The following is a 26,204-nucleotide window of genomic DNA, read 5'->3' as shown; positions in this document are numbered from 1 at the left end:
GAGGAAGCAGAGTTAGAGCATAGGGGGCTGTGAGCCTGGATAGCTAGAGGGGCCCCCATAGACACGAGGGGGAGGGGGATAGGGTGTGAAGCTGAACTTGAAAGGGGGAAAGGAGGAGGAGGAAGCATCTGGTGGTTCTGTCCCCCCAAGGAAAGGAATAATATCCAGGCCATTCCAACTCGTTGGAAGCATTGCTCTGAAATCTGATTGCTCAGGAGGTGACTTGGTAGTGGGGGAAGTTGGAGGAGCTGCCATTTCTTGAGTTGGGCTGTGGAAAAAGATAGGGTAAGTCAAGCACTGAAAACACAGACGGGTGGCTGGACATTCCTATCCTCCACGTTTGTGTGTCTGCATACCTGTACCTTCCCAAAGAGCTGTTCATTTTTTCTGTATACTTCACTTGGTTTAGTTTCCCAATGTCTACTACTGCCATGTATGTTCCTTCTGTATGTGTACACTTCTATGTCCTCCACCTTGTCTTGGTTTGCATATATTTCTTCATCTACCCCATTTATTTCCTTGCTCCCTGTTTTATTCTACTGAAAATAAATGCCAAATTCTTCTATGGCACCCTGGCGAGAGTAAAGTATGCACAGTTATTCTGATGCTTACAGAATGCCCTTCCTGTGCTGGCTTGGGTGCAAGATATTCATAGGCCAAAGGATCATAAACTCTGATGAGAGAACCCACTTTTAAGAGATTTTGAGGTTGCTCAGTGCTCCGCTACAAAGGAACTTGCAAGTGGAACTGAAGATCTGTTTGAGATTAATATCGATCAGTGGGAATGTCTTGTGAATAATAACTGCCATCAAGATTGTAAGCCTAAGGGCAGGGACTGTCATGTTACTTACCTTTGGTGGCTGCTCTTTGAGCCTTTTTAACTAAAGGACAGGGTAAAAACGCTACCAAACTGTCAATCAATTGATCACATACAACTAGTGACAAGCAATAGTTCCTCATAGTTACAGATCAAGCATGAATATAAGAAGCATATAGTGTCCTTGTTTAGTCATTAAAAGTTACAAGTGTATTTTTGTCAGGTCCCACTAATCTAAAGGCAAAGACAGGTGTAAGTTTTTAGGGTCTTGTCACAGTGGGATTTTTCCATGGTATGAAATGTAGTTTTACAAATGTACCTTATAGTATATTAAATGCTTTAAGGTTAAGGAATGCTTGAAACTGGATTCCTGCACTGAGCAGGGGGTTGGACTTGATGGCTTAAATAGCCCTTTTGAACTCTATGATTTTATGAAATGCTGGATTAACCATTACTATGGCCCATTGCCTTGCCACTTAAATATTTTTTAAAAAAACAAACAACCCACCTAATGTGCTTGTATATTGTTTATATATCTGTCTTGCCCCCCCCCCCAAAAAAAGTGGGGTAGCTGTGTTGGTAACATCACAGCTGCTAGCCAATTCCCCCTGCACCCAGGGCAGTACCAATGTACAGACTGAAAAAATGTGAACCTCAAATGATGCTAAAACATATTTGCAGAAGTGCCCCAACTTTGTTGTCATGCTTATTACATTGGAGTATAACATAACCTTTGCCAGTGGGAGCTAAAAACAATTTGGACTATGGGCGCTTTTAAACAAAAAAATTCAGTGTTTTAGTTGGAATAATGTAGCTATTGTTAAATTAATTATGTTTGATTATGTATAGTTAGATCTAGAAACGTGAAAAAAGGAACCTGTTGTCTGAATTTTACTTCTGGAGTTTTTAGTTGCCTCTATCAAATACTGGGCCTGTTCAGACAACACGCTAAGCCATGGTTAGGCCATTAATCCTTTTGCAGCAAATAGTGAACGTGCTTAAACCGTGGTTAGGTAGGCACCATAGATAGGAATGGTTCACACGACATGCTAAGCCATAATGTTTGGCTCAAAATGCTTAATCACCATGGAGTAGTGAGTCATCTGAACAGGGTCATTGTTATACTCTAAAATATTTGGCATGATGAAAAATTGGACCACTTCTGCAAATAAAACCCCTTTCTTTAGCACTCATTTGGTTTTCTTCGGCTAGCTTTTTTCTAGCCAGTTCAAAGTGGCCACATTGGAAACTTGCAGGACTGTGACTTCAGAGCTCAGTACAAGGCAAAAGAAGGTACATTTGTACTAAAATATAGTGGGGACAGTTTCTGATAGGCCCTGCTCTCCTAGAAAACCCGTTACACCTGCCTTCACCCTCGGATTGATTTCTTTAGCCAAAGAAGAAAACTTACACTAAATACCCGAGGTGATCCAAATTACCCAGGAATGTGGCTAACTCTTCATTTTATGAAGTTGGAAGATTATACCTAAAGGCAATCTTTGGGTTAATGGTTGGCGGGGAATGTAATGTGAGTGCCAGATCCTTTCGTGCTCACCTGCAGTAGGGTGATGGTGCCCCTCGCAATCCATGGAAGGCAGCTGGATGCTGCAGGTAAGCCTCAGCTCCGCTGGGATTGGTCCCTGCAGGGGGGTAGAAGGAGCAGGAAGGTGGTGGAAGCACAGGTGGCTGCTCTTGCTCCAGAGGCGTCTCCTCTGTTAGGGTGGAGTCGCAGGGACCTTTCTTGCTCTCTAGGTGCAGGCGAATGTGCAGGTGGGGAAGGAAGCGAAGACAAGATTACAATAAAACCTAGGAACTATATGAGGGGATTTTATGGATTGATTAAGCAGGTATTCCTATGAAAAAAATGTGGAATATTGGGAAGTAACCCTCTGACAGAGTGCAGAACTAAAAAGGAAAAAATCCAAAATATCAGGTTCTCTGGAATGTCTGGAATAAAGAAAGCATTACATGGGGTTATGACCACGGGCGAGGGCCCTCTAGCAAGCTTACACTATGAGGGCAGTAATTTGGGATGAGACTATATTTGTGGAAAGGGGCAATTCATAGCTGGTCATAGCATTTGAAAAATTAGGAAATGGAGGGAGTAGTTTAATAGGTTAGAGGGCTTGAGAAAGAGTGATGGGGTTATGTGGAGGGGATGACAAAGGCCAAGCCGTGAAAGGAAGCAAGAGGGGATGGATTTGTGTGCGTGCGTAAATTGAGTGGCTTTATGAGGAAAGAGATGGACACATAGGGCTGTAAACAGCTACCTAGAATTATGCACGGCGACCAAATCCATAGCACATTTCCACAAACAACCCTGTCTATTCAATTATATGCAGAGGAATAGTATGCTTTCCTTGTAGGGCGATGGACGAATACAGACTGGAGGGAAAGGCTTATGGAGCTAAGTCGCAGAATAAGGTGTGTATACTTCTCTTACCGTTTCCCCCCACGTTAGCTTCACATTCATTTGCCTTCATTTTCCTCTTGATTCGTGCCTCGCGCTCCCTATATTTTGTAATGGAACCACAGTGAGATAGGGGGTAAAGCAATGGTGGCGGCTCAGACTGTTTAGCAGGTTCATGCAATTCTTTAGGATTGTTTTCTTTTTTTTCTAGTGAGGCCAACCCCACCTACTTGTGGTGCATTGTCCCCTTGATAGTGGCAGTTGTTCTGGTTAGCCAACTTGTTGGGAAAGGGAATCTCTGATGCCAGCTAATGTGGAGAAAACCACAGCTCCTCAGTTTACGATACCAACCTCTTCCCTCCTTGGTCCTGCCTACCTTTTGCTGTTCATGCCATTTTCCCGGAAGCCTTTTGCAAAAGGGTTGCTCTCTATCTTCATTTGAGTGATCTGAGGGGGGGAAAGGTATGTTTTAATCTTTAAAGTACGCAAATAATTTGATCAGTATCCTGAATATCTTTCTTCCCATTTGTCTACTAAATTGTTAAATACAATGGAATTGGTGGAAATATTTAACTTGCATATAACTTATTCAGGTTGCAGAAGCTGAACTTTCCAAGAGCAACATTTTCATTTCATTTTGTGTGTGTAGAATACATATACATCTTTGAATAGATGCAGGAGAGAATGACAGAGGTTGAAGAGTTATTTCAGGAGGAGTTCTAGGAGGGCTTGAACCTGTATGGGATGAGGGAGAATTGTGCTAAATTAAGATACTGGCCTCTGTAAGCCTACAATGTTGATATTTTTCTAGATAGTATCTACTGCGTCCAATAAATTGCTCAAGGAGTGTGGCAAGTGAAAGTGGTGGATTCAGGTTCAATGGTTCTGAGATAGGGGTCTCCAATATGGTGCCCAAAGGCCCCAATGTGTCCAAGGAAACCTCCTTTAGCAGACACTAGGCTCCAAGCCTGATTTTTATTTGTATTTCTACATTAAAAAAAGAATTAACTGGAATTCTGGCATCCTTCAAAGCGAAGTGCTGCCTTCCAGCACCATTTTTATTTGTGTTTAAAAGAACATTTTTGTGTTTTGCCCTAAAACTCTACCTTTACCTTGCACTTAGATTCTTGGGCAATGTACTTTTCCCATAGACTCATCAGTTTGCCTTCTGGGAAATGAGTGTTTTGGGACCAACCGCACCCACCCTGGCAGCCACCCACCCATGACAAGTTATTTTGTGAGAGCACCTACAACATTCTCAAAATTCCAAATGTGCCCACCAACCCCAAAAGATTAAAATCTAGATATTTCCTTGATAGGGATGTAGATATTAAATGTAAAAGAAGTCCATTAGTCTTGAGAATCTGGCTGGCCTATAACATTTTGACAACACTTGTATATACTCCGGCATGATAAGAAACTACCTTTACTATTGAATTGAATCAGCCGCACTTGGATAGGTTGACATAAATTCTATCTCTGCTTTCTATCCAACATTCTCAATCCTAATTTTACCTCCTCTTCCTCTGCCCCCACCCCCAGCAGCAGCAGCAACAACACATTTAGCCACAAAGAAATGGAATTTTTTTAGTGAGAACCCCCCCCCTCTGAATTTCTTCTGAGTTCTGCATTTTTAGAAACCTTTTATTTGTTCTCAAGGGTACTGGTTGATATTTCAATATGAGAGCCAGTGTTGATGTTACTAAAAGTTTTTCTGTATGTCTTTACATGTATAAATGAACCGCTTGTGGTGGGTTTGCATGCAAAATTGCTGCAGCTGCTTCTGGGTCTAAGTGTGTGTGTGTGTGTGTGTGTGTGTGTGTGTGTGTGTGTGTGTGCAGTATGTGTGTACTTAATACATATCCAATGGATAAAAAGTAGGCCTTATGAATCTTTTATAGTTTGAACAACTATTGTGAGTATGAGGGATTGAAATGGTAGGTAGAGTGTGTGAGGAAACATTAAAGGGATTGTGTGTGTAGTGGAAGGATATAGCGGGACGACTTAAGAGTGGAGGACAGACATAGTTCTGAGGAGGTTGTAGGCCATGTAGGAGAGTGAGAAATTGTATTTAGAATAAATTGTTATAGATAATAAAGACACAGAGCTGCGTGGACATATGGTTAAATAGCAAAAGGATACATATTTTGATAAATATAGTAAAACATGGAACAGAAGACACTGCCATGACGAGAGCAGGGCAAGGGACCATGTCTGACTGAGTAGAGTAAGGATATTTGGCTGAGAGGCAGGAATATAAAAGAGGTAGAAATATACTGTGAATAGAGAAATAAATAAAGATTAGTGAATGAGTCATGTATAGATAATATAAACAATAAGGACCATGTGGAGGCGGATGGATACCATTAAACATGAGGTGAAAGGATATGAAGTGAAGGGATATGGCCAGAGGAGCAAAATTAAGGCAATTTAGAAATAGAAGCATATAGAGGGAACAAAGTATTCTCTAGCTGTAGCGGGCTCGAAATGTGTGGGGCATATATGGATTTGTCTGTTTAAGAACGGAGGGCATTTATTGAACTGTTGCTAAGGGGAGGAGGAACGTAAGGCCTCAGGCCTGAGTTAAAAGTGGGCAAATAGAGGATGGGAGGTTCATAGGAAGGAGGGGGTCTATTAATGGTGCAAGTCCTCGTTGAGTGTGAGTTCTTAATGTGAGTTCTGCCTAATTTTAGAGGTGTAGAGGAGAGTGTGGAGATAAGGAGACTTTAGTGGGCAGCACTAACTCCTCAGGCCTGCTGTTATATTCTTGGAGGACATCATTAAACATGAGGAGCTAAAGAAGCATGGCCAGAAGGGAGGAAAACTGAGGTAATCTATGAGTGGAGAAATACTGTTTGGATCATTTTTGAATTTGTTGTGATTTTTATTCAGACAAGCTGGAGCGTGTTCAGAGGAGGGCAACCAGGATGATCAGGGGTCTGGAAACAAAGCCCTATGAAGAGAGACGGAAAGAACTGGGCATGTTTAGCCTGGAGAAGAGAAGATTGAGGGGAGACATGATAGCACTCTTCAAATACTTAAAAGGTGTCACACAGAGGAGGGCCAGGATCTCTTCTCGATCCTCCCAGAGTGCAGGACACAGAATAACAGGCTGAAGTTACAGGAAGCCAGATTCCGGCTGGACAGCAGGAAAAACGTCCTGACTGTTAGAGCAGTACGACAATGGAACCAGTTGCCTGGTGAGGTTGTGGGCTCTCCCACACTAGAGGCCTTCAAGAGGCAGCTGGACAACCATCTGTCAGGGATGCTTTAGGGTGGATTCCTGCATTGAGCAGGGGGTTGGACTCGATGGCCTTGTAGGCCCCTTCCAACTCTGCTATTCTATGATTCTATGATTTTAAGCAGTTCAGAGAGTGGTATAAAATGAAATCTATAACAAGGCTGCCAGAAAGTCCTTGCCTCTAATCCTAGACATGGTGATTGTTAGTTAGCAGTGAGGGGGAAATATCCATGTTCAAAACCTGAGCCCTGGTATTGCCTGGCCTAACAGTTGTGGGGCTAAGCCTGCTGCGAGACCCATCGCCTTGCCACACCTTTTTCACCGCTCTTGCTCAAAGCAGCGGTATTTATTTTGGAATATGTTGCTGATCCAGCGTTTCTCCCAGTGTGTCTCTACGAAAGTTGGTTGAGAGGAGCAATCCTCTCTGGATCTAGAAGGAAGAATGGGCCACCAGGAAAAAATATATATTGAGGGGTGGGTGGCACAGAAGGGACAACGTGAATTTCTGGGAGTCAGGTGTATTTTGCCCCACATGCTAAATTTCTGAAAAATAAATAATCATGCCAACGCTCCCATTTTAAACTCATTTTCTCTGAAGGAAGGCTTATAGATACTTGAAAGTTAATGACATCATGAAGCCTACTTAGAATTGCAGCCTTATTTTAATTCCCAGTTTTATGATTCAATCACAATGTGCTTGTGGAAAAGTGATTGAGTTATCATTTGCAGGCTAGCAATGGAGGGGACGCGGGGTCGGGGAGACAACCTGTTTGTCCAGGAGGAGCTTCCCACTTCTGGTGCCATTCTTGAGAATGGGACTACTAAAAACAACTATTACATTTATAACTGGTCTTGCTCTCACCTGTGGGTTCTGGTAGGCTGTGACTGTCAGGAACTGGGTCTCAGGAAAAGTGAAAGAAGCACAGCCACCTCCTGCCCCACGGCGTCCTCCAGCTCCAACCACATGTACCCGCGGCTGGTAACGGTGCATGGAGTGAACAATTAGCTGAGAGGGGCACAAAAGCCAAAGGTAAGTCATATTCCTGTTTATCTGCACATATGTACCTCCTGCTGTATCTCATTTTTATCCATCTTAAACTGATCCTTTAGCTCTTTGTAGCATCAGGGCTTGTATGTGTTCTGGGATTCTGCACAAAGCACCGGTTTTGATATCAATTGCAGGATTCATCATGAATCTTGGCTTTCATTACTTACTAAAAAGGGGATCAGGATTCTATTCCTTATGGCTATAGGAATAGGCTTGAGTGCCTGGTGAAATTCTAGCAATCTGAATATGGGTTTCAGGTGAGCCTAATATATCCTTGTCTGTCCTTATGAAGCAAAATCAATTATGCATAATAATTCAATAAGTGTAAATATGCTTAATTTGCATAATTTACACATGTTGTAAAATTTCTTTTCTTGATTTCATAATGTTGGCTTACCTCAGAGGCTGCCTTATTTTAAGTGCAGAGCATGGAAAGCCTCGAGTATGACTCCTCTTTGTATAATCCATATATCTACCCCCAAAATCACTCATCGACCTAAAGAATCTTCCCCTATAACTGTCAATACCCTCTTTTAAACGGGTTCTACTTGGGTCTCTTCCCATAGCCATCATGCCTGCCATACACCCCCATTCCCCAAATGCCTTTCATCTTCCCATTCCCCGGCCATACATGTCCATGGGGGTCCAGTGTGTTGTTCGTGAGCTTGAGCCGGTGGAAGGATACAGGTTGGCGCATCCAGTGGGCACCTGATGCAGGTGAGTCAGGATGGATGTAGACACGGTCCGGTGGTGGCAATTCAGCTTTGCCGCTGGCCTCCCACCGCTTGCCATGCCATTTGTAACGGGAGCCACCAACCGGCACTACATCCACCAGCAGCAGGTACTTGGCTTCAGGATCCAGCCCTGTTACAGAAACTTTCAGCTGTGGAAACATCCGCCTGGGGAGATGATTAAAAAACATAGGTCAGTTGAAATAAAAACACAACCCAATTTCTTGTTGAAGAACTTGGCCTGTGAGACATAATGAAGGGGTACCCTCCCACTCCTGGTAGCAACTGATTCTAGGTTTTGTGACAATTTCAGCAAAATAAAACAGTAGGAGCAGTAAAACTATATCTACCCATCATACTGCTTAACATCCATTATGTTCAGGGATAAGTGAAGCTTCTCATAATATGCTTCTCATCTGGCCCTTAGAACAGAACAAGTTTTCTACTCTGGCTTGCTTGAGTTACTGGAAGAATATTAGGGTCCCTCATACAGCCTGTGTTTCAGTTGAAAGCATGCAAAATGCCTGCATTAGACTAACCAGAGCAGAGAGGATTCCCTTCCCAGATTGCTTGGTTCTTTGATTTCTGGTTTCCTTCTCCCACCTCTGTCCACAATTTTTCATAGTGTTTACCAATTTGGGTCCCCAGATGTTGAACAACCTTCATCCCCAGCCAGCATGAACAATGGTCAGTGATGGTGGGAGTTGTAGTCCAACAACATCTGAAGGTAGGGAAACACTGAGAAAATGAAGAGGGATTGAAAGATGGTAGGCTTTTGTTGCTTTTTCATTTTCTTTAGTTCTCCATTCCACGGCAGCTGCAAATTTCTTGATTCCTTCTTATTTCTCCCTTTCCTCCACTTCAGAGTTAATTCAGTAAAGACTAAGGAAGTCTCTCTCCCTTTGGCTGTCTACTCCAGCAATCTGTTTTCCCCCAGTGGCCTAACCAGATATTCCTAGGAAGCTCACAAGTAGGGGCGGGCAGTAACAGGCCTCCCATGCTATGGCTTCCCAGCATTTGGTACTCACAGGTACACTTCCTCTGAAGCGGGAGTCTCCATTCAGCTATCATGACTAATAGCTGCATTTAAACATATCATCTGTGAATTTGTCTTATCCCCTTTGAAAGCCATCTAAACTACTGGCCATCACCACATTCTGTGGCAGTGCATTAATTTTGCATTATGTGAAGAAATATTTTTATAATACTGCCAGTCAGTTTTGTGGGGGGGGGGTGACCCCAAGTTGTAGCAGGGAGAGAGGAAGAATTTTTTTAACTAACACGCACACACATGTACACAATGATTATCATGGTTCACTCCACAAGGTCTAAGGATGGTTTAGGCTGTAATCCTAGTCACACTTAGTTGGGAGCAAGTTCAATTGAACTTAATAGGACTTACTTCAGGGTAGATTGTCAGCCTTTTAAGGAAAGTTTTTTATGGGCCTCTAATCTTTTTTAAGATTATCTTTCATCTGCGGTAGTGTTTCAATTTCTGATTATTCAGTGTTGAAAAAATTCAATCTGCATAAATCCTGAAACCTACTCCAGGGGATGATACCTGGCACTGGGAGGGGTTCTGTGGTCTGCGTCAAGGCAAGCTGTCTTTCCTTTTACCCCTGCTCAGTATCTCACCTGCCTGCCTTGGTGATGATCATCTCTGTGCCAATTCCACTGAATCGTTTCCAAAGCTCGCCATTCTCCAGGCTCATCCGTACTCCAGGGGGTAGCCGTGTTGTTGGTGGGGGACCTGATGGGAATGCCTGACCTGACCCATAAGGGAGACCAGGAGCGGTGGGGAGGAGGCGCCCTGGGGGTTCCAGGCCAGGGAAGAAGCTATCCAACTTGGGGGCAGCATCCAGGTCTGAGGGCAAAGAGAAGAAAACAAGTCAGAGAAGAGGATTAATGTTGAGGGGTATTGGCTGATCTATGGGGGGGGGGAGGGGGCTGCAGGCAAGACTGAGGCGCATCCAGGAATTTGTCACCCTCCTGCTGGTTTCCGCTTGTTTTCTCTCCCACCCCCGCCTTTTCCCTGACCAGTTGGTCTTGGGTGCTAAATGTCCAGCTGATGGGGGTGGTGCAGGGAGCAAGCAGTGGAATTTATGTGAATTCTACATCTCTGCTCCCCTTTTGCTACCCCAGCCCTGGCCTCCCACTGGCCTGTCTATACCAACAGCTGCTTCCCCTCCACTGGGTACCACTGTATTCATGACCATCCTTTTGGTGCCCCAGACCCTGCCTACTCTTGCCTTTCTCCCTGCTTTTTCAAATCGAATTTCCACTTTTCTCCCAGACATACAACCCTGGCTTCTAACTCCCTTTGCAACCCTCTCCAAGAACTGCAATCCTGGTTCTCAGTCCCATTCTGCTTTAACCCCTCCCCTCCCAGCAATCGTAGGAGTTTGGCCTTACATCCCTTCCCCTTGCTTTAAACCTACTAGGCGCCCCTCCACTCTGCCAAAGAACCCGAAGGAGCTGATTTGGATTTCCTTCTGCTCCATCCTCTAATGAAGGCAAAAAAAGTTCCCCGTCCCTGCTTGAAACCATTCCAGCTACTCCTATTTTAGAGAATCCCAGGAGTTGTGGCTCTTGACCACCTCGGTTTCTTCTGCATAGAATCTTAGTTCCTACATCCTTGCTCTATCATGTTTCTATCCCACCATTCTTCCAAGGAGCTCAGGGAGGCATACATTGTTTTCTTCCCACCATACATCTCTTCACAACAACCTTGTGAGGTAGGTTAGATTATGGAAAATGGTGGCTGGCCCAAGGTCAGCCAGTAAGCTTAATAGCTAAATGAGGATGTCTTTCAGCCCAGTCACCGGTGGAAATCCCCAGCATTTCTAGCTCACTCTCCACTGTACCTTGCTTCAGCCTTTTGTTCTCCCACCACCACCACCACCACCATATCCCAATTTCTCACCTGGGTATCTGAAGGCTTCATACTCGGATGCCTGATTCTGGGGGTACCCAGCTCCAGGAGGTGGGGGAGGTCGCAGAGGATAGGAGCCGCCATACTGTGAGAACATCTCTGAGGGGTGATACATGGGATGCTGAAGGAAGCCTGGGAGCCAGGATTCCTGAGTTTTCTGGCGAGGGAGTAGGGATCTAGTGGATTAGCACAGGTGAGGCTGGAATCCAGGGCTCCTGCCGTCTTGGGGAGTGGGGGGGAGGACTAGAGGATCAGAAGGGTAGTTGGGGGTAGGAAGGCCTCTGGGGTGGGGTGGGGGAGAGGGGGGTATAGTTTGTTGGAGTAGGAGTTAGGAAAGAGGGGAGGGGAGATTGCTGGGGTAGAGCAGGGCTGAGGGGCTGGGAGCCAAGTCTCCTTGGTTTTGTCTCTTGAAGCAAGTCTGGGATGCATCCACCTCCAGATCCTCTCTCTTCCTGAGGAGCCCCTGGCTGGGGCTGTATTTATGATTCCGCCAAGGCTCTTTGAAGTGAGACCCCAAATGGCACATTCACACCTCGGGAGGGGAGGGGTTTGAGGCAGTGAAGGCAGGGTTGCTGACGGAGAGACGTATATTCTCCATCCCAGGATGTCCCATCCTTACACACCTTCCAGCTATTTCTATCAGCGTCCCTCTATTTTATCCTATTTCCACCTTCCCTGCTATTACTCTACTTCCACCTTCAGCCTTAGCCTATGTGCCTTCAAATATAAGAAGTTGTCTTCCGCCCGCATATCCCACCCACCCAAATTCCATCTAATCCTCACCCCAACTCTATTGATGCCCCAGTCCCAATCCAATCCCCCCCCCCTGCAGTCCTCATGCCCAGCTCCCCAACTCCATCTCAGACTTCATTAAGAGTGTCGGCTGAATTTCTTTCTGTGCCCACCACTTGAATCCTCCTAATTGCCTAATTAACACCCTGACTCCAAAGTTTCCTGATTGATCCTGACCTATGGGATCCTTGGTTTACAAGTGGGTGAGGGGGGAGGTGCCATGGTCATTTGTCATCCAGATGTTTTCACAGCTGAGCAGGACAGCTGCGAGAGGCTGCCAAATCCTGGGAGTATAGAGTTGGGTCTAGTGGGTTATAGGCACAATTGCAGAAACAAGGGGATACCTGGCTTCTCTGGAGCCTTATAATACAACAATATCTTAAAATTTGTTATTCCAGTTGGTCACAGTAAGTAACTCTCTTTAGGAGGAGTATGTGACCAAATGCTAGGATAGTTATTTGGAACAGTAGTAATTAAGTACTATTATTTATTTATTAATTAAAACCTTTATATCCCACCCTATATCACAAGGATCTCAGGGCAGCATATTATGCCTTGATGGTAAGGGCAACATGTTTTATTCTACTTAAGCTATTAATTTCTCTAAGGAGAAGTGTCCACAATCAACAGATATGCATTTACTCTGTGTTTAAAATATTGATGGTACTTATTTATTTGTGTTTTCATCCTGCCCTTACTCCAATGAGTTTAGGGTACTGTAGGTTGAGAGATAGCTGTTGGCCCAAGATCTCCCTGTGAGTTTATAGCTAGGTGAGAATTTGAACCTGCATCTCCCTAATCCTGGCCTGATACTCCTCTGACTGCTACACTGGGTGTCCAACTGTTCTCCAAAAAAAGGTGAATTCTGCAGCCCAATGTGCATGTAGTTACTTATGCTACATAATCTATTCTCTTTCTGCTGGTTATGACAAGGGCAATGAACTGGGACCCCATCCCTGATGAATCTTTCACAACTGGTTTAAAGACTACGCTGGGGAACGCCTGTGCTTTAAGCCTATGTCTGTGATCATAAGGACTAGAAATTTGATTTCTTAAATCACAAAATGCCAAGTGCTGCACCTGTACAAACTCCTGCACTTGCGTGGTGTGATTGATAAACACTGAGCTCTGAAAACCAGTCCCTCTTTTCATCAGGTATATATACCAACCATAACAAAAAGGGGGGAAATACCACCAGTGTTGTTCCCTTTCTGCTGGTGATAATAGATCATGTATATGATATCTGGGAAGGAAATGCAAGCTTGTGGTGAACCAGACACGTTTCCTTCTTGACTAGGACTTCTAGATCCTCTTTGGGATTTATATATACACTTGTGCTTCTTTATGTGGCATTTATCTTGGAGATCTCCATTAGTTCCACTGTGCTAGCGGCAAGCTGCAGTTGAGTTCACACCCTAATTAAATTAATGCTTCATTTTAATGAATTACTTCTAGCTGCTGCTTTTGAATTAGAAGTGAACGCAGATGTTGCCTCTTGATACAAGAGCCATGGTGTGAAACCATAATGTCCTCCACCCCAGGAGGTTAGGTTAGATGGTGGTGAAGATTATGGATATGCCAAAATCCAGTCCTGTGTGAAGTAAGGGAGGTCCTGAGCCACTAGCCAGAACTCCTGGGTTCTTTGGGAAGCAAGAACTGAAGATCCCTTCCTTCCACCTTTGCCTAATAGGAAGGTGCAGGTTATTTTATGAAGTCAACATTTTGTTGGGGGAAACTGCATGAAAGTATAGGTGATACAGAGTGGACAAAATTGTCCGTTTGCAATGGACTTAAGAAGTTTTTCTTTTGCTGTAAGAAGAACTTAGTGGCTATGCAGCTGTGTGAGCTTTCAAGTTCTGCCAAAAGAATTTGGTTAAATAAAAAGTGTCACTTCCCACCTCTCTCCTGTGAGCAGGGCAATACCACACCATTGCCGTAGCTCTAGGCAGTCTTTGGTGTGGGCTTTGAGTGCCATCTTGTGCTGATTTAAGGGAATGCCCATGAAAGCAGTCCATTGGGGTTTTCAGGCTCAGGAATGCAGCTTCCTCCTGGTCCCCTTCCCATCTTATCCACTGGCACTAGTATTCTTGGGGCAGTAACTAAAAGCATGGAGGAATGGGAGTGGATGGCTCCTCGCAACTGTACTGTCCTATGATTCTGTCTCTCTCTTCCCATTGATCTTAAATGACAATGAAGTGCAGAATATGCCTTGCATTACTTGCATCTCCAGTGTGTGCAGAATGGATACAGCTCTGCATAGTTATAGCAGTGGAAGATAGGAATGTTGGGGGCCGACCTCCCCCAGTTCCTACCAAGCCCCACCATCTCCCTGTTAAGCACAGTTCAGTGCCAGAGGACCCATCTCTGCTCGTTCCCTAGAATGCAACCCCACATTTGTATTTGATCTGGATATTCATGGCTTTCAGGCTTTCTGTGGATGCCATGACAGATTTCTCTTAATGTGGGGTGGGGGGATCCTCATTTGGGTCCTTTCTTTGATTCTGTCTCCCATCCACTTCAAAACTCCTTTCCCATCACTGCTGTCTGTCTGTCCTGCCATCATTGGGTTGGGATAGCATTCAGACTTGCCCTAAGTAAAAGCCAGGTATATCCATTAGGGCAAAGCCTCTCTTTAGGGTCACCGGAGAATGTGGAACCCTTTCTCCCTGAAATGGAACCTCCATATTCAGGGGCAACGTAGTGCTGATGACAAAATCCTAAGAACAAGAAAAGCATGACATCATGCTAGCCCCTGTTAGTAAACAGAATGCGGGACTGTATAGAGTTTTGGTCTGATCCAGCACAGTCGTTAGTTTTTACAAGTTTCATAAACATTGAAAGGAGAAAAGGAAATGTATTAGTTCGTTCCGTGAAGCGGTGTGGCAAACTGGCTACTTAAATGATGTGGCGACTAGTTTGCATAAGGTGATCATGAGAGCACACCTTAAAAATATGGTGCAATTATTCTAATCTATGTTAGCAATGATAAGAATTGCTCCTAACAAGGGTAGCGGATTATGAGATGTGGGTTAATCCATCATTAGAACTCTAATTCTATAATTAGACAGCAGGGGGAGGACTTGAGCAGTACAATTTAGGACAAAAGAACTGTGATGGTTTAAGTGGGTCACCAGGCTCTTTTTGGGGAGGTGTGTTTGGGGACATGATGGGAACAATTCTTGCTGAATGGCCAGATGAGGGAAAGAAAACTTTAATTGCGTAGGCTAGCTGAGCTGCCCCCCCCCCTACACACACACCTTTCCCCCACCGCCTTATTATTTAGCCAGCACTTGGAAGTTCCACATTGTTTAAGATGATGCTGGAGGTTTGGTTGTTGTGAGAGGTGGGTATGAATGCTATGTGGCACAAAGGAAAACCTAGAAAACTATAGAGAAACCTGTAATAGGTGAGGCAGTCTCCCAGATAAATTTGGTAGGATGAGCAGACTTCAATTTTCCTTGAGCCTGTAGTTCTTCATCAGGGGAGGAGATTTGTTGCTCTTCAATGGCCTTCGCCACCCTGGGACTCTTCAGATGCTTTGACTTACTTCTCCCATCATCCCTGACCATTGGACATGCTGGCTGTGTTAGGGACATCTCCAGCAACATCTGGAGATACCTGGGATGGGGAAGGCTGCTCTTAAATCTCTAAAAGGGCTTTTGTATGTAATCAATGCAGGAACTTCTGTTTTACCTACTGTCCAACTACTGCTTACTTCATTTGGGGTTCATATCGCCTCATCCCACAACTGGGGAGGAGGAGCTTGACAAATACGGAAATCTGCTTTCTGATAGGCTGGGTAGAGGAGATATGATTGGCTGCGTTTCAGAATTTCCCTTGGTCTGGATCCTGTTGTCTCTCACTGAGACTTTGTGAAGTGTTGCAGTTTTCATGAGGGTGTAGCTCACGGAATAGCCGCTAATACTTGCTTTTAATGTATTTGTTTCACTGTTGCTCTTACTGTTTTACTACCTGTAAGACCCCGTGTGTGTGTGTGTGTGTGTGTGTGTGTGTGTGTGTGTGTGTGTGTGTATATATATATATATATATGAAAGGTGGAGTAGAAATGCCAAAAATAAATAAAATAGCCAGGAATAAGGACCTGCCTGGACTATCCAAAGCTGGAGTAGCCAGTAGGTTCCTTATGGACCAACTCTCCTGCTCCAGTCTACAGCACCTCCTGCTGTCAGAAAAACCGCATCACTTCAATGCTTTTATTTATATAATACATACTCACACAAACTCACAAATACTGTACAACCCAACCCTTCCCCCCATTCCACTGTACATTTCCCCTCTTCAGGCTCCCTCTATACAACAAACCCAACACTCCTCCCACCCCCCACCCCCCCATCCCTGTTTGCACGCCGCCCCTGGCCTTGGTGTCTCCTTGTGCTCTGCCACCTTTCCCCACATGGTGGTGACATGTCTGAGCTGTGGGTGTGGCCTCCTGGCAGGAGCTCTGCCTCCTCCTTCACAACTCAGAGGCATCCAGATGTGATTTGGATAGCAGCCCATTGGTTGGAAAGGCAGAGGCAGTGGTGGTTGTTTTTTGAAATTGTCATTTCTTATGCTCCACCCCTACATGTCGTTGTCCAAGGTGGTGGGAACTCTTTTTTTGTAGGCTGACTGGTTTCAATCCCAGCCATTATCCTTGATCATGTGGTTGAGTTCAATGATGTATTTCCCTTCCTTGTATTTCTGGCTGGTCTCGAAGGCTTGTTCCTGCAGAACAAAAGAAAGCAGGTTGGTGGCAAAGGCAGTGTGGCAAACGTTCTTAAAACAGAGCGTTCGTTTTAGGGAGAGAGTGAGGGATGCGAAGTAGCAACTCACGTATTTCCATCCCAGCGTAGTCTTGCAGTTTTCACAGTATATATCAGCCACAGCATGCAAGCCTGTCAGCAGTACCCGTTCTTCTGCTGGACCACATCCAACATTCACTCTGTTATAGAGCCAAGGAAAATAGGATTGAGCCACACGGTGTCACTGGGCTCTGACAGCACTTGCATCCCTGATGTTTTCCATCCTGCCCTTAAGTCAGTGCTAGGCCTCAATCTTTGTATGTATAGGCAGCAGCCTAGAGTTCTGTTTGCCATGCTCAGAGAGGGGTGTGTGTCCCATCCCCCTCTGAGCCTGATGAAACCCAGCCTCCCTCTTGGCCTTGGTTGAAGAAGGGCTTGGGGTATCATCCCCAGAGTTGCACTGTGCTTCTGAGGCACTCCAAGGACGAGCTCTCCTCTCGAGCTGGAGATGAGGTGAGGGATCGTGCCAGTAGTTAGGGTGGGCTTCAGAAGCACAGCACAATTGTGGGGGTGATCCCGTCCCCAAGCTCCACATTTGGCAGGAGAGCTGCTGGGGTGTGGGGAGTCTTCCATTTTGCTCTGTGTTTTCAGGCCTTTCGAAATACAGTGCGACAGAGACTGGTTGGAATGGTGGGGGTGGGGGTTTGTTCTTGATCTCATCCTGAATTTCAAATGTAAATTGCAAGGTTACGAATATGGACCTGGCCCAAAGATCTGATGAACCTTACAGTTTTAATTGATGCTTGTGCACGGGGTCCGGGATCCAAGTCCCTGATGTTCCTGTGCGAGTGCTGGGAATAATACTGGCACAGGCCCGGAAAGTCTGGGTTTGGCCAGAGCATTGTGGTATCTTGTGGCAAAGGATTGCCTCTGAGATGTTCCAATTCTTTTCCATTACAGTTCATGCACCCCTTAGCTCTGCTGGTTTGCCTATTTTGAGAGAAGGATGAGAGCCCAAGAAGCCGTCTTCCTCCGCCTCCCAATGGGTGTGGCACAGAATCCCTCCCCCTCTCTTTACTAACCAGATTTGTGTTCCCCTTTATCTCCGATAAGGTTAACAACATGTCCATGGAAAAATGAGAGAAAGGTGGTATACCTATGTCCAGATTGTACCACTTCAACCTACAGGTTGGGGGCTCATATAAGGGAATGTTCCCTAGCTCAAAAATAACAATGCCACGCATAGGAAACTAGCATGTCAGAGAGAAGGCTAGGCTAGAACCTTTCTCCCTGACATCTAATATTTTTTTAAACTGAGGAGCATTTAGGCCTATGAGACCCTAGATCCAGTAGGTGGTTCAGCCTAGACACGAGTTTACCACCTGAATGAGCACTAGGCCATAATTCTAGCATCTTGAACCTGCACCAGGGTTAGGATAGAGTGTTGACTTCAACCTGCTGCTCTCCAGGTGTGTCGGACTAGAACTGCCATGATCCCTGTCAACATAGCCATGAAGTCTGGGAATGGTGGGAGTCATAGTCCAACACTTCTGGTGAGCACTAGGTTGGGGAAGGTTGGTGTAGGTACAGTCTCTCGACCAGCTGTGTAATTGTCCCTTGAACCCAGGGTATGTTTCCCTCCTGCGATACTCACACAGAGTTGAATAAGTATGCCCGACCTTGGCTTCCTTGAAAAGACTGTAACGACAAGAAGACAGGGAACAGATTTTTTAAAAAATAAAAAAAATTCCTTTCTAGAGGGGTAGCCTTTTTTATATTTTACTACAAGCACTCATAAAAAAGAGGCTTGTGGCACCTTAAAGACAGACTTATCATAGCATCAGCCACAAGGTGTCCCAAGATTCTGTTGGGAAAAACACCCTTAAATTTCTTCCCTTTCACACACATTATATCAACATTAGGATCCGTAGTCTCACAGCATCTTGACCAGCAAATGTCAGTCCTATCACATCTTCTTACCTCCCCCCCCCGCCACCCTCCCCACCCCAATCACCACCCTGTCCACTCATGGTCTTCAGCCCCAGGAAAGGTCCCTGGCTCCAGCTTCTCGGTTCTCCTCTGCATTTCCTTGTTTGTTCTCTGGCTCACTTTCAGACACACCCTTTCTATGCACACTGAACTGTGTTTAATGATTAATCAGCCAGCAGCTCAAACCTGTTGACCCTGCAGACCTGTTGACAGCTCAAGCATTAAGGTGGGCGTGGCAGGGCAAGATTCAAGGGGCCCCTTTGGAGAACAATGTTAGGCCTGGGGAAGCCCAGATCCCACTCACCCCTTAGGTGACCTCCCTATTTTCCCTCTCCCACGTTTTCATCCTCCACTTTCAAACAGATCCACCTCCTTTGAGCATTAGGGAAGTCTACCCTAGTCCCTGCCTGTTGAACTGTAGCTCCCTGGGTTACGACCCAGAAGTTGGCAAATGCTTTGATCGCTCCTCTGCCTGGCTAAGTGTTTCACTGAATGGCTTACCCAGGGCAGGCTTCCAGGCTTGCATTGTGGCCCACTTGGGATATAGGTCTTGGCAATTTCCCAAATATACCCTGGTGTCCTCTATGGCTCTGGGCACTGGCAGGGACAGAGCATAGCACTGTAGGTCAGAGCTGCAGTGCGTCCCGCTTGAATGGTGTCTGTGGATAAGTTATTCCGTCTAAGAGATCAGGGTTCAAATCCTGTGCTTGGCTTTGGCTAATCCCCACTCATAGAATCATAGAATAGCAGAGTTGGAAGGGGCCTACAAGGCCATCGAGTCCAAGCCCCTGCTCAATGCAGGAATCCACCCTAAAGCATCCCTGACAGATGCCTGTCCAGCTGCCTCTTGAATGCCTCTAGTGTGGGAGAGCCCACAACCTCCCTAGGTAACTGATTCCATTGTTGTACTGCTCTAACAGTCAGGAAGTTTTTCCTGATGTCCAGCTGGAATCTGGCTTCCTTTAACTTGAGCCCGTTATTCCGTGTCCTGCACTCTGGGAGGATCGAGAAGAGATCCTGGCCCTCCTCTGTGTGACAACCTTTTAAGTATTTGAAGAGTGCTCTCATGTCTCCCCTCAATCTTCTCTTCTCCAGGCTAAACATGCCCAGTTCTTTCCGTCTCTCTTCATAGGGCTTTGTTTCCAGACCCCTGATCATTCTGGTTGCCCTCCTCTGAACACGCTTCAGCTCGTCTGCGTCCTTCTTGAATTGTGGAGCCCAGAACTGGACGCAATACTCTAGATGAGGCCTAACCAGGGCCGAATAGAGAGGAACCAGTACCTCACTGATTTGGAAGCTATACTTCTATTAATGCAGCCCAAAATAGCATTTGCCTTTCTTGCAGCCATATCGCACTGTTGGCTCATATTCAGCTTGCAGTCTACAACAATTCCAAGATCCTTCTCGTTTGTAGTATTGCTGAGCCAAGTATCCCCCATCTTGTAACTGTGCATTTGGTTTCTATTTCCTAAATGTAGAACTTGGCATTTATCCCTATTAAATTTCATTCTGTTGTTTTCAGCCCAGCACTCCAGCCTATCAAGATCACTTTGAAGTTTGTTTCTGTCTTCCAGGGTATTAGCTCTCCCACTCAATTTTGTGTCATCTGCAAATTTGATCAGCGTTCCCTGCACCTCCTCATCCAAATCATTAATAAACATGTTGAAGAGCACTGGGCCCAGGACTGAGCCCTGCGGTACCCCACTCGTTGCCTCTCCCCAGTTTGAGAAGGTTCCATTGATAAGTACTCTTTGAGTCCGATTCTGTAGCCAACTGTGAATCCACCTAATAGTTGTTCCATCTAGCCCACTTTTAGCTAGTTTGTTAATCAGAATATCATGGGGCACTTTGTCAAAAGCTTTGCTGAAGTCAAGATATATGACGTCCACAGCATTCCCACGGTCCACAAGGGAGGTTACCTTATCAAAAAATGAGATCAAATTTGTCTGACAGGACTTGTTCTTGACAAATCCATGTTGGCTTCTAGTGATCACTGCATTGATTTCAAGGTGTTTACAGATTGACTTCTTTATAATCTGCTCCAGAATTTTCCCAGGGATGGATGTCAGACTGACTGGTCTATAGTTCCCAGATTCCTCCTTTTTGCCCTTTTTATTTATTTATTTATTACATTTCTATACCGCCCAATAGCCGGAGCTCTCTGGGCGGTTTTTGAAGATAGGGACAACGTTAGCCCTCCTCCAGTCGTCCGGCACCTCACCCGTCTTCCATGATTTTGCAAAGATAATAGACAAAGGTTCTGAGAGTTCTTCTGCTAGCTCCTTCATTACTCTAGGATGCAGTTCATCAGGCCCTGGAGATTTGATCTCCAGGGTTCAAATCTCTTCCAGTCTTTGTCCCCGTCTGTAAAATGTGATAATAGTTTGCTTTTAAAATACTTTTATCCTGTCTTTTTTATCTTAATCCTCAAGGCAGTGTCCTGAAGAGACCTACCTTGCAGGGTTGCTGTGAGGATAAGCAAAGGTAAAGATTGTAAAGGCACACTGAAAATAATGTGCACTCTTGTTTTTGATGTGGGGTGAAACTCAATAGGGCTCCCCCTTTCTTTCTTTAGTACCAGCTCTGCACTCTCGTTCCTCTTTCCTCTTTTATAGCAGCTGATGGAGGAAAAGCAGCAGCCCCTACCCTCAGATGCTGAGAGCCTTCTCTGCAGCCACGTGCCAGGGAGTCACACTTCCCCATCCCACCCCCTACCCCCCTTTACCTTGGAGATGAGGTCGTCGTGGTTGGCCAGGTGTGCCCGACAATGCACACAGCTATAACGTCGGTGACAGTTGTCCAGATAGGCTTGGAAAGTTTTGGGCTTGGACAGCCTCACCATTGTGGTGGGGGGCGCACCAGGGGAAGAGGCGGCAGGAGAGTGGTGAAGAGCCAGACAGCCCCGAGAGGGGACGCTGTGGGGGCTTCCCGAAAGCCCTAAAAGAGAGGAAGGCATGGAAGAGGCTTTACCACAGTGTGGAGAAGCTGGTGGGGGTGGGGGGATAATAGCATGGGAGTTGAGATGCCCGGGGTTTTGTTTCTTTGCCCCAGGATCTTGCCAAGTCCCATCTAACCGGTCTGGTATCTAAACAAAAACAGCATCACATGCTTTCCCTCCTTAGGCAGCTTCTTGGAGGCTCAGCCTGTAATTAACCCCTGAGATGTAGGTCAGTGCTGATCATCTTGTGATGAAGCAGTATTACCAGGAATAGAACCCAAAGCATCCTAGCTATCCCAAACTACTCCCACCAAAGGACCTTCAGTTTATGCCCCCCTCCCCTTTCTAAAATCTCTGGAACCGGGGACACCATTTGCCACAGCAGCTGGTCTTCCCTTGTTTAAGAACCCAGGAATTCTTAGTTTGCAGTTATTCCTCCCACTACTAAGGGATCCAAGAGTTTCTGGCAGCTTGTCAGAGAATTTCAGACAAACGTTTAATTGGTGCCCAACTTTTCCTTCTGCTGCATGTACCTATTGACCCTGTTTGGAAGCAACTGCCAACCACCTTGGTTGGTTGATCTCACCCAAGTAGATGGGACTTAAAAGCAGGGATTTTAGGCTTGACATCTCAGAGATGGAGTAAAGGTAGATATAATGGGTAGAAATGTATAGAAGGAATTAACTGTATGGGGATAGAACGTAATGGATCAAAGGACGCTAGAAAATACAGAGTTGTGAAAAGAGGGCAGGAGTGACATGGCTGTAATGCAAACTGGACAAGTGTAGAAGGAATCTAGAGGAATGGCTGTGCCAGGATGCAGAAGGGTGGAGCGAGACAGGGGGAAAGCTCAAAACAAAAGAAGCATCTCCAAAGAAAATGCACTGAAAGGAAGAACTGAAAAGATGGTTGGCAATAATGGAAAATGCCTTAGTGGAGAAAACAGGGAATTTGTAATAGAAGGGGCAGATGAACGCAAAATTGAGAGCAGAGAAAACAGGGAATTCCAACTGAATGTGGAAGAAGGAGATAGACACAAAGCAGCCTGCAGATGAGTGGAAAAGAAGATGGGTGGGCAGCGGAGGACAGTGCAGGGGGACTCTGGGGAAATATGGTGCCTTAAACAAATGCGGTGGGGGATTGGGGGGGGGAAGAGGAAGCGGCAAGTGGAGAACCCTTTGCAAGCGAGGAGACTGGCTGGCTTTGCAAAGGGAAGTTGGCGGGGGAGGCTGGAACATGATGTGGGGGAGGGAAAGAGGCGGTTCCTTGAAAGGGAAGCAAACCAGCCAGCCCTCCGGCCAGGGGAACGCTGAGCTGGGGAAAATGGAGGCTGTGGCTCCATACGTCTGCAAGCAACAACAAAAACCAGGAAGCTGAATATGACGTCTTGGGAGTGGGGATTAGCATTGAGGGGAGCACTCTATCATGCAAAAGACCCCAAATACTCATCTCTTCCCTCCCATTGCAAGCTTTTGATCTGCTCTCCACCCCCTGAGCAAACACACAGATCCTGTTTTTCCATGCTTGCGGTATTCTCATCCCCTCAAGTATTTGCACTATGGTCCCCTATTTTTCCTTGCAGTAGATATGAGACAGATAATGGATGAGAGGAACAAGAGGGGGGATGGAAAGCTTAAATAACTGAAAGGGCGACTAAAGGGAAGAAGGCGCATGTGAAACAAGGCAAGAAAGAATGAAAAGGGAGTGAGTGGTAAAGAAAAAGAAAGGATCTTAATTTTTATTTGTAATACAACCTCATTCTTCACTCCCCCAAACTCTGCTACTTGCTCTGTGAAAAATGCCAAACAACTGAGAAATTCTAAACAAAAACATTGGTCTCATTATTAGAGGACATCATGATAGTCAATATCAGTAGTACCTTGGCTCCCCTTCTATTGCCTAATTGGACAATGGCAACATACTAGCCATTAGCTTAGTTAACACAGAGGCGTCTTATTTACCAGAAGGATGATAAATATGTGGTTAACTGGAGAAATCGAAGGGGGAAAATCTAAGCTTAGTCTGGACAACAAATGCCTTCAAGATATGAACAGGCGCATGCCTTCCAGAATATGCATTGCACGTTTGACAATACAGCCTTTATACCAGGGAAATACTGGGAAATAGACCAGGTCTGCATGCAATAGTCTATAACATGAGGAGGGATTTTCTTAAGGTGCTTTGATATCAGAGCCCTATAAATAAATATTAAATCCCTTGTTGAGGACACAGGATATTTCTTGACCTTAGTCTCTTGGTTTTTAGGGCAAATATGTCTATTTTCATTTTACATTATGCTGTAGGAACCCTACACAAAACATAGGCTTGGTTCTATAATGCTGAAAATATGAATTCAAGTTAACAGTCTTATCCTATGGGGAGTAAGAAATGAATATAGGTGGGATGTGACATTTAAGCTACAGAAAATATGGTCTATACTATACTACAATTGCCTCTATTGTAAAAAAGAAAAGGGGGGTGTTGTTAATAGGCTATTGGGGAGTAGCTTCTGATGAAACAGAGATGGGTCATGGATGGGAAGGTAAGCCAAACTAGATAAAGTATCTTAGTTTTCTTCCCCTTGCTATAAAAGTTATGTATATTTAATAGCCTCTGATCCTTATCCAATAAATAGGAAATCAGTCATGTGCATGCAGACAGAAGGGAGAAGGAAACGGGTATATCTGGTTGACACAGTTTGTAAAGGCAGGATATAACTTACTGCTTGTAAATTGAATTTTCTATTTGGATTCTCTTCCAAATGGAAATGACAGGACTTTTATTCAATGGGTTATAACCAGAAGTGGACAGGTGTTGAATAATATGCCAAGGTGGTCATTTCTAGGTAAATATTGAGTCATCTCAGGCAAAATGCTTTCTAATGATTTGCAATAAAATTATTAAAATGTGAGTTTTACATTTTAAATGTAAAAACTGGAGGCAATTGTGGATTTTTTTTCCTTTTTGTTAAAACTTGTCAGATGCTAAGATTTCAAGCTGGAAAAACCAGAATTTCCTTTATTGGCTCTAAGCCCATAATCCTGGGTTCCCGAATTCTGGGAAATATGCTTGGTTGTATTTGCTCTCAAAGACTATAAAGATATGGTTAAAGTCATCCACCCTTCATAAACAGTCCCATAGTTATGACTCGTTTCGTTTGGCTCAGGGCCTCCAATCAATATTGTGCAAGCTGTGTATTCTAGGGACAAACAACAACACAGACTACTCAAGTCACAAAGGGTGCCATATTACCCTGAATTAAAGGATCTTGAAACAGATACCCTTTTGTCTATAGCTTTTCTGCTCTGATGGAGGATATACGAACCACGTTGGGGCAGCTCTCTTGAAATTCAAAAAATGATCATATTGTTATGTTTGGAGCAATGCCCCCTTTTGGTTCTAATACATTAAAGATCATTTACGGAGTGTACCCGAAGTACGTGCATGCATTGCTTAAAGAATGGAAAAGGTATAACCAGTGTCTGTTGTCAGGATAAATACTATAATTACCCACTGGAATGTATTTCATCCCTTGTTTTTTTTACCAAACCCATTTGTCTCCTGGCAGTAAATTTGATTATAGTTCATTACCGACGATTGTTTGGTTTCCACCATCGCCCACCTCCTTCACTCCAGTAGGAAGGAGGTCACCCCCACCCCGAAGAGATACTTGTGGGCACCTTACAAGACTAAAGGATTTATTGTGGGATACGCTTCCATGGACCGGATCCTGCTTCATAAACCACCCACCATAATCTCACCTGGCAGAAGAGAAATGCTGGAGGACCCCTTCTTTTGATGGAGCCTCTTAGCTCTCCCAAGGCCCGTCTAAGTCAGGGTAAGAGGTTGTTGGCACAGCTTTTGGGGAGGGGAGACACCCCGCTGAGAGACCTGCGGGGCCCCCCTAGAAAAAGCTCCAGCTGGAAGTCTAGACTTCCTCTTGTTTACAAACCAAAGCTGAGAAACAAAGGTGTCTCCTCCCCTTTTTTCTCTCCCTCCTCCTTTCTGCGGGCTTTCCCCTTTTCTCCTTCCTCTTTCTCTCTAGCCAATGACGGGAGAGAATGCAAATAAACTGCAGAACTTTTAAAAAGGGAGGGGAAGTCACTGGAGGCAGCACATAATCTGGCACGTATGTAGGGATGGGTGGAGAGATGGCTAGGCAGGGACTTGAACTGCGGGCACATCAGTCTGCTATACGCATGGCTTGGTCCAAAGACAGTTGAAATAATGAGTGCAGCTGAGTCTGTGCAGAGTGCTTTCCCCTCATTTGGGGGAACCAGCGGTGGAGGTTCCGGATCAGAGGATGTGATTGTTGGGCAGTTTACTTCCATTTTTACAAAGCTATCCTTTTGGCAAGGGTAAGCATAAGGGCTGCAAACAAGAATACATCGCATTTAAAACAGGAATCGATTTTTCAGTGTGGATTACTTTGCAACCCCTCACCCCACCCCCAACCAGAACAAACTCTGCACCTATCAGAAGCTTTGCTTTTATGATTGTTATAATACCTGTATTATTTTATTAATACATTTAAACCAAACTTCCTGACTGTTAGAGCAGTATG

At 45.1% G+C, this 26,204-nt stretch overlaps 2 protein-coding genes across 2 annotated transcripts; both read right to left on the bottom strand.

Annotated features, from left to right (window-relative positions):
* Nucleotides 1–12: 12 nt before the first annotated feature.
* Nucleotides 13–11,294, bottom strand: TBX6 (T-box transcription factor 6). Its single transcript, XM_063137665.1, has 8 exons — nucleotides 11,171–11,294; nucleotides 9,883–10,111; nucleotides 8,148–8,415; nucleotides 7,331–7,474; nucleotides 3,604–3,674; nucleotides 3,261–3,328; nucleotides 2,373–2,565; nucleotides 13–268 (listed from the first exon to the last, which is right to left on the bottom strand). Exons 1-8 carry the CDS (start codon nucleotides 11,292–11,294, stop codon nucleotides 13–15), a joined length of 1,353 nt encoding a protein of 450 aa, XP_062993735.1.
* Nucleotides 11,295–16,315: 5,021 nt separating this feature from the next.
* Nucleotides 16,316–25,627, bottom strand: YPEL3 (yippee like 3). Its single transcript, XM_063137317.1, has 5 exons — nucleotides 25,402–25,627; nucleotides 21,428–21,639; nucleotides 18,368–18,411; nucleotides 16,805–16,913; nucleotides 16,316–16,696 (listed from the first exon to the last, which is right to left on the bottom strand). Exons 2-5 carry the CDS (start codon nucleotides 21,542–21,544, stop codon nucleotides 16,607–16,609), a joined length of 360 nt encoding a protein of 119 aa, XP_062993387.1. The 5' UTR covers nucleotides 21,545–21,639; nucleotides 25,402–25,627; the 3' UTR covers nucleotides 16,316–16,606.
* Nucleotides 25,628–26,204: the final 577 nt, after the last annotated feature.

Source organism: Elgaria multicarinata, chromosome 11, assembly GCF_023053635.1.
Source record: "Elgaria multicarinata webbii isolate HBS135686 ecotype San Diego chromosome 11, rElgMul1.1.pri, whole genome shotgun sequence".
NCBI lineage: Eukaryota > Metazoa > Chordata > Lepidosauria > Squamata > Anguidae > Elgaria > Elgaria multicarinata.
This window is presented reverse-complemented; position numbering and strand designations above follow the sequence as displayed.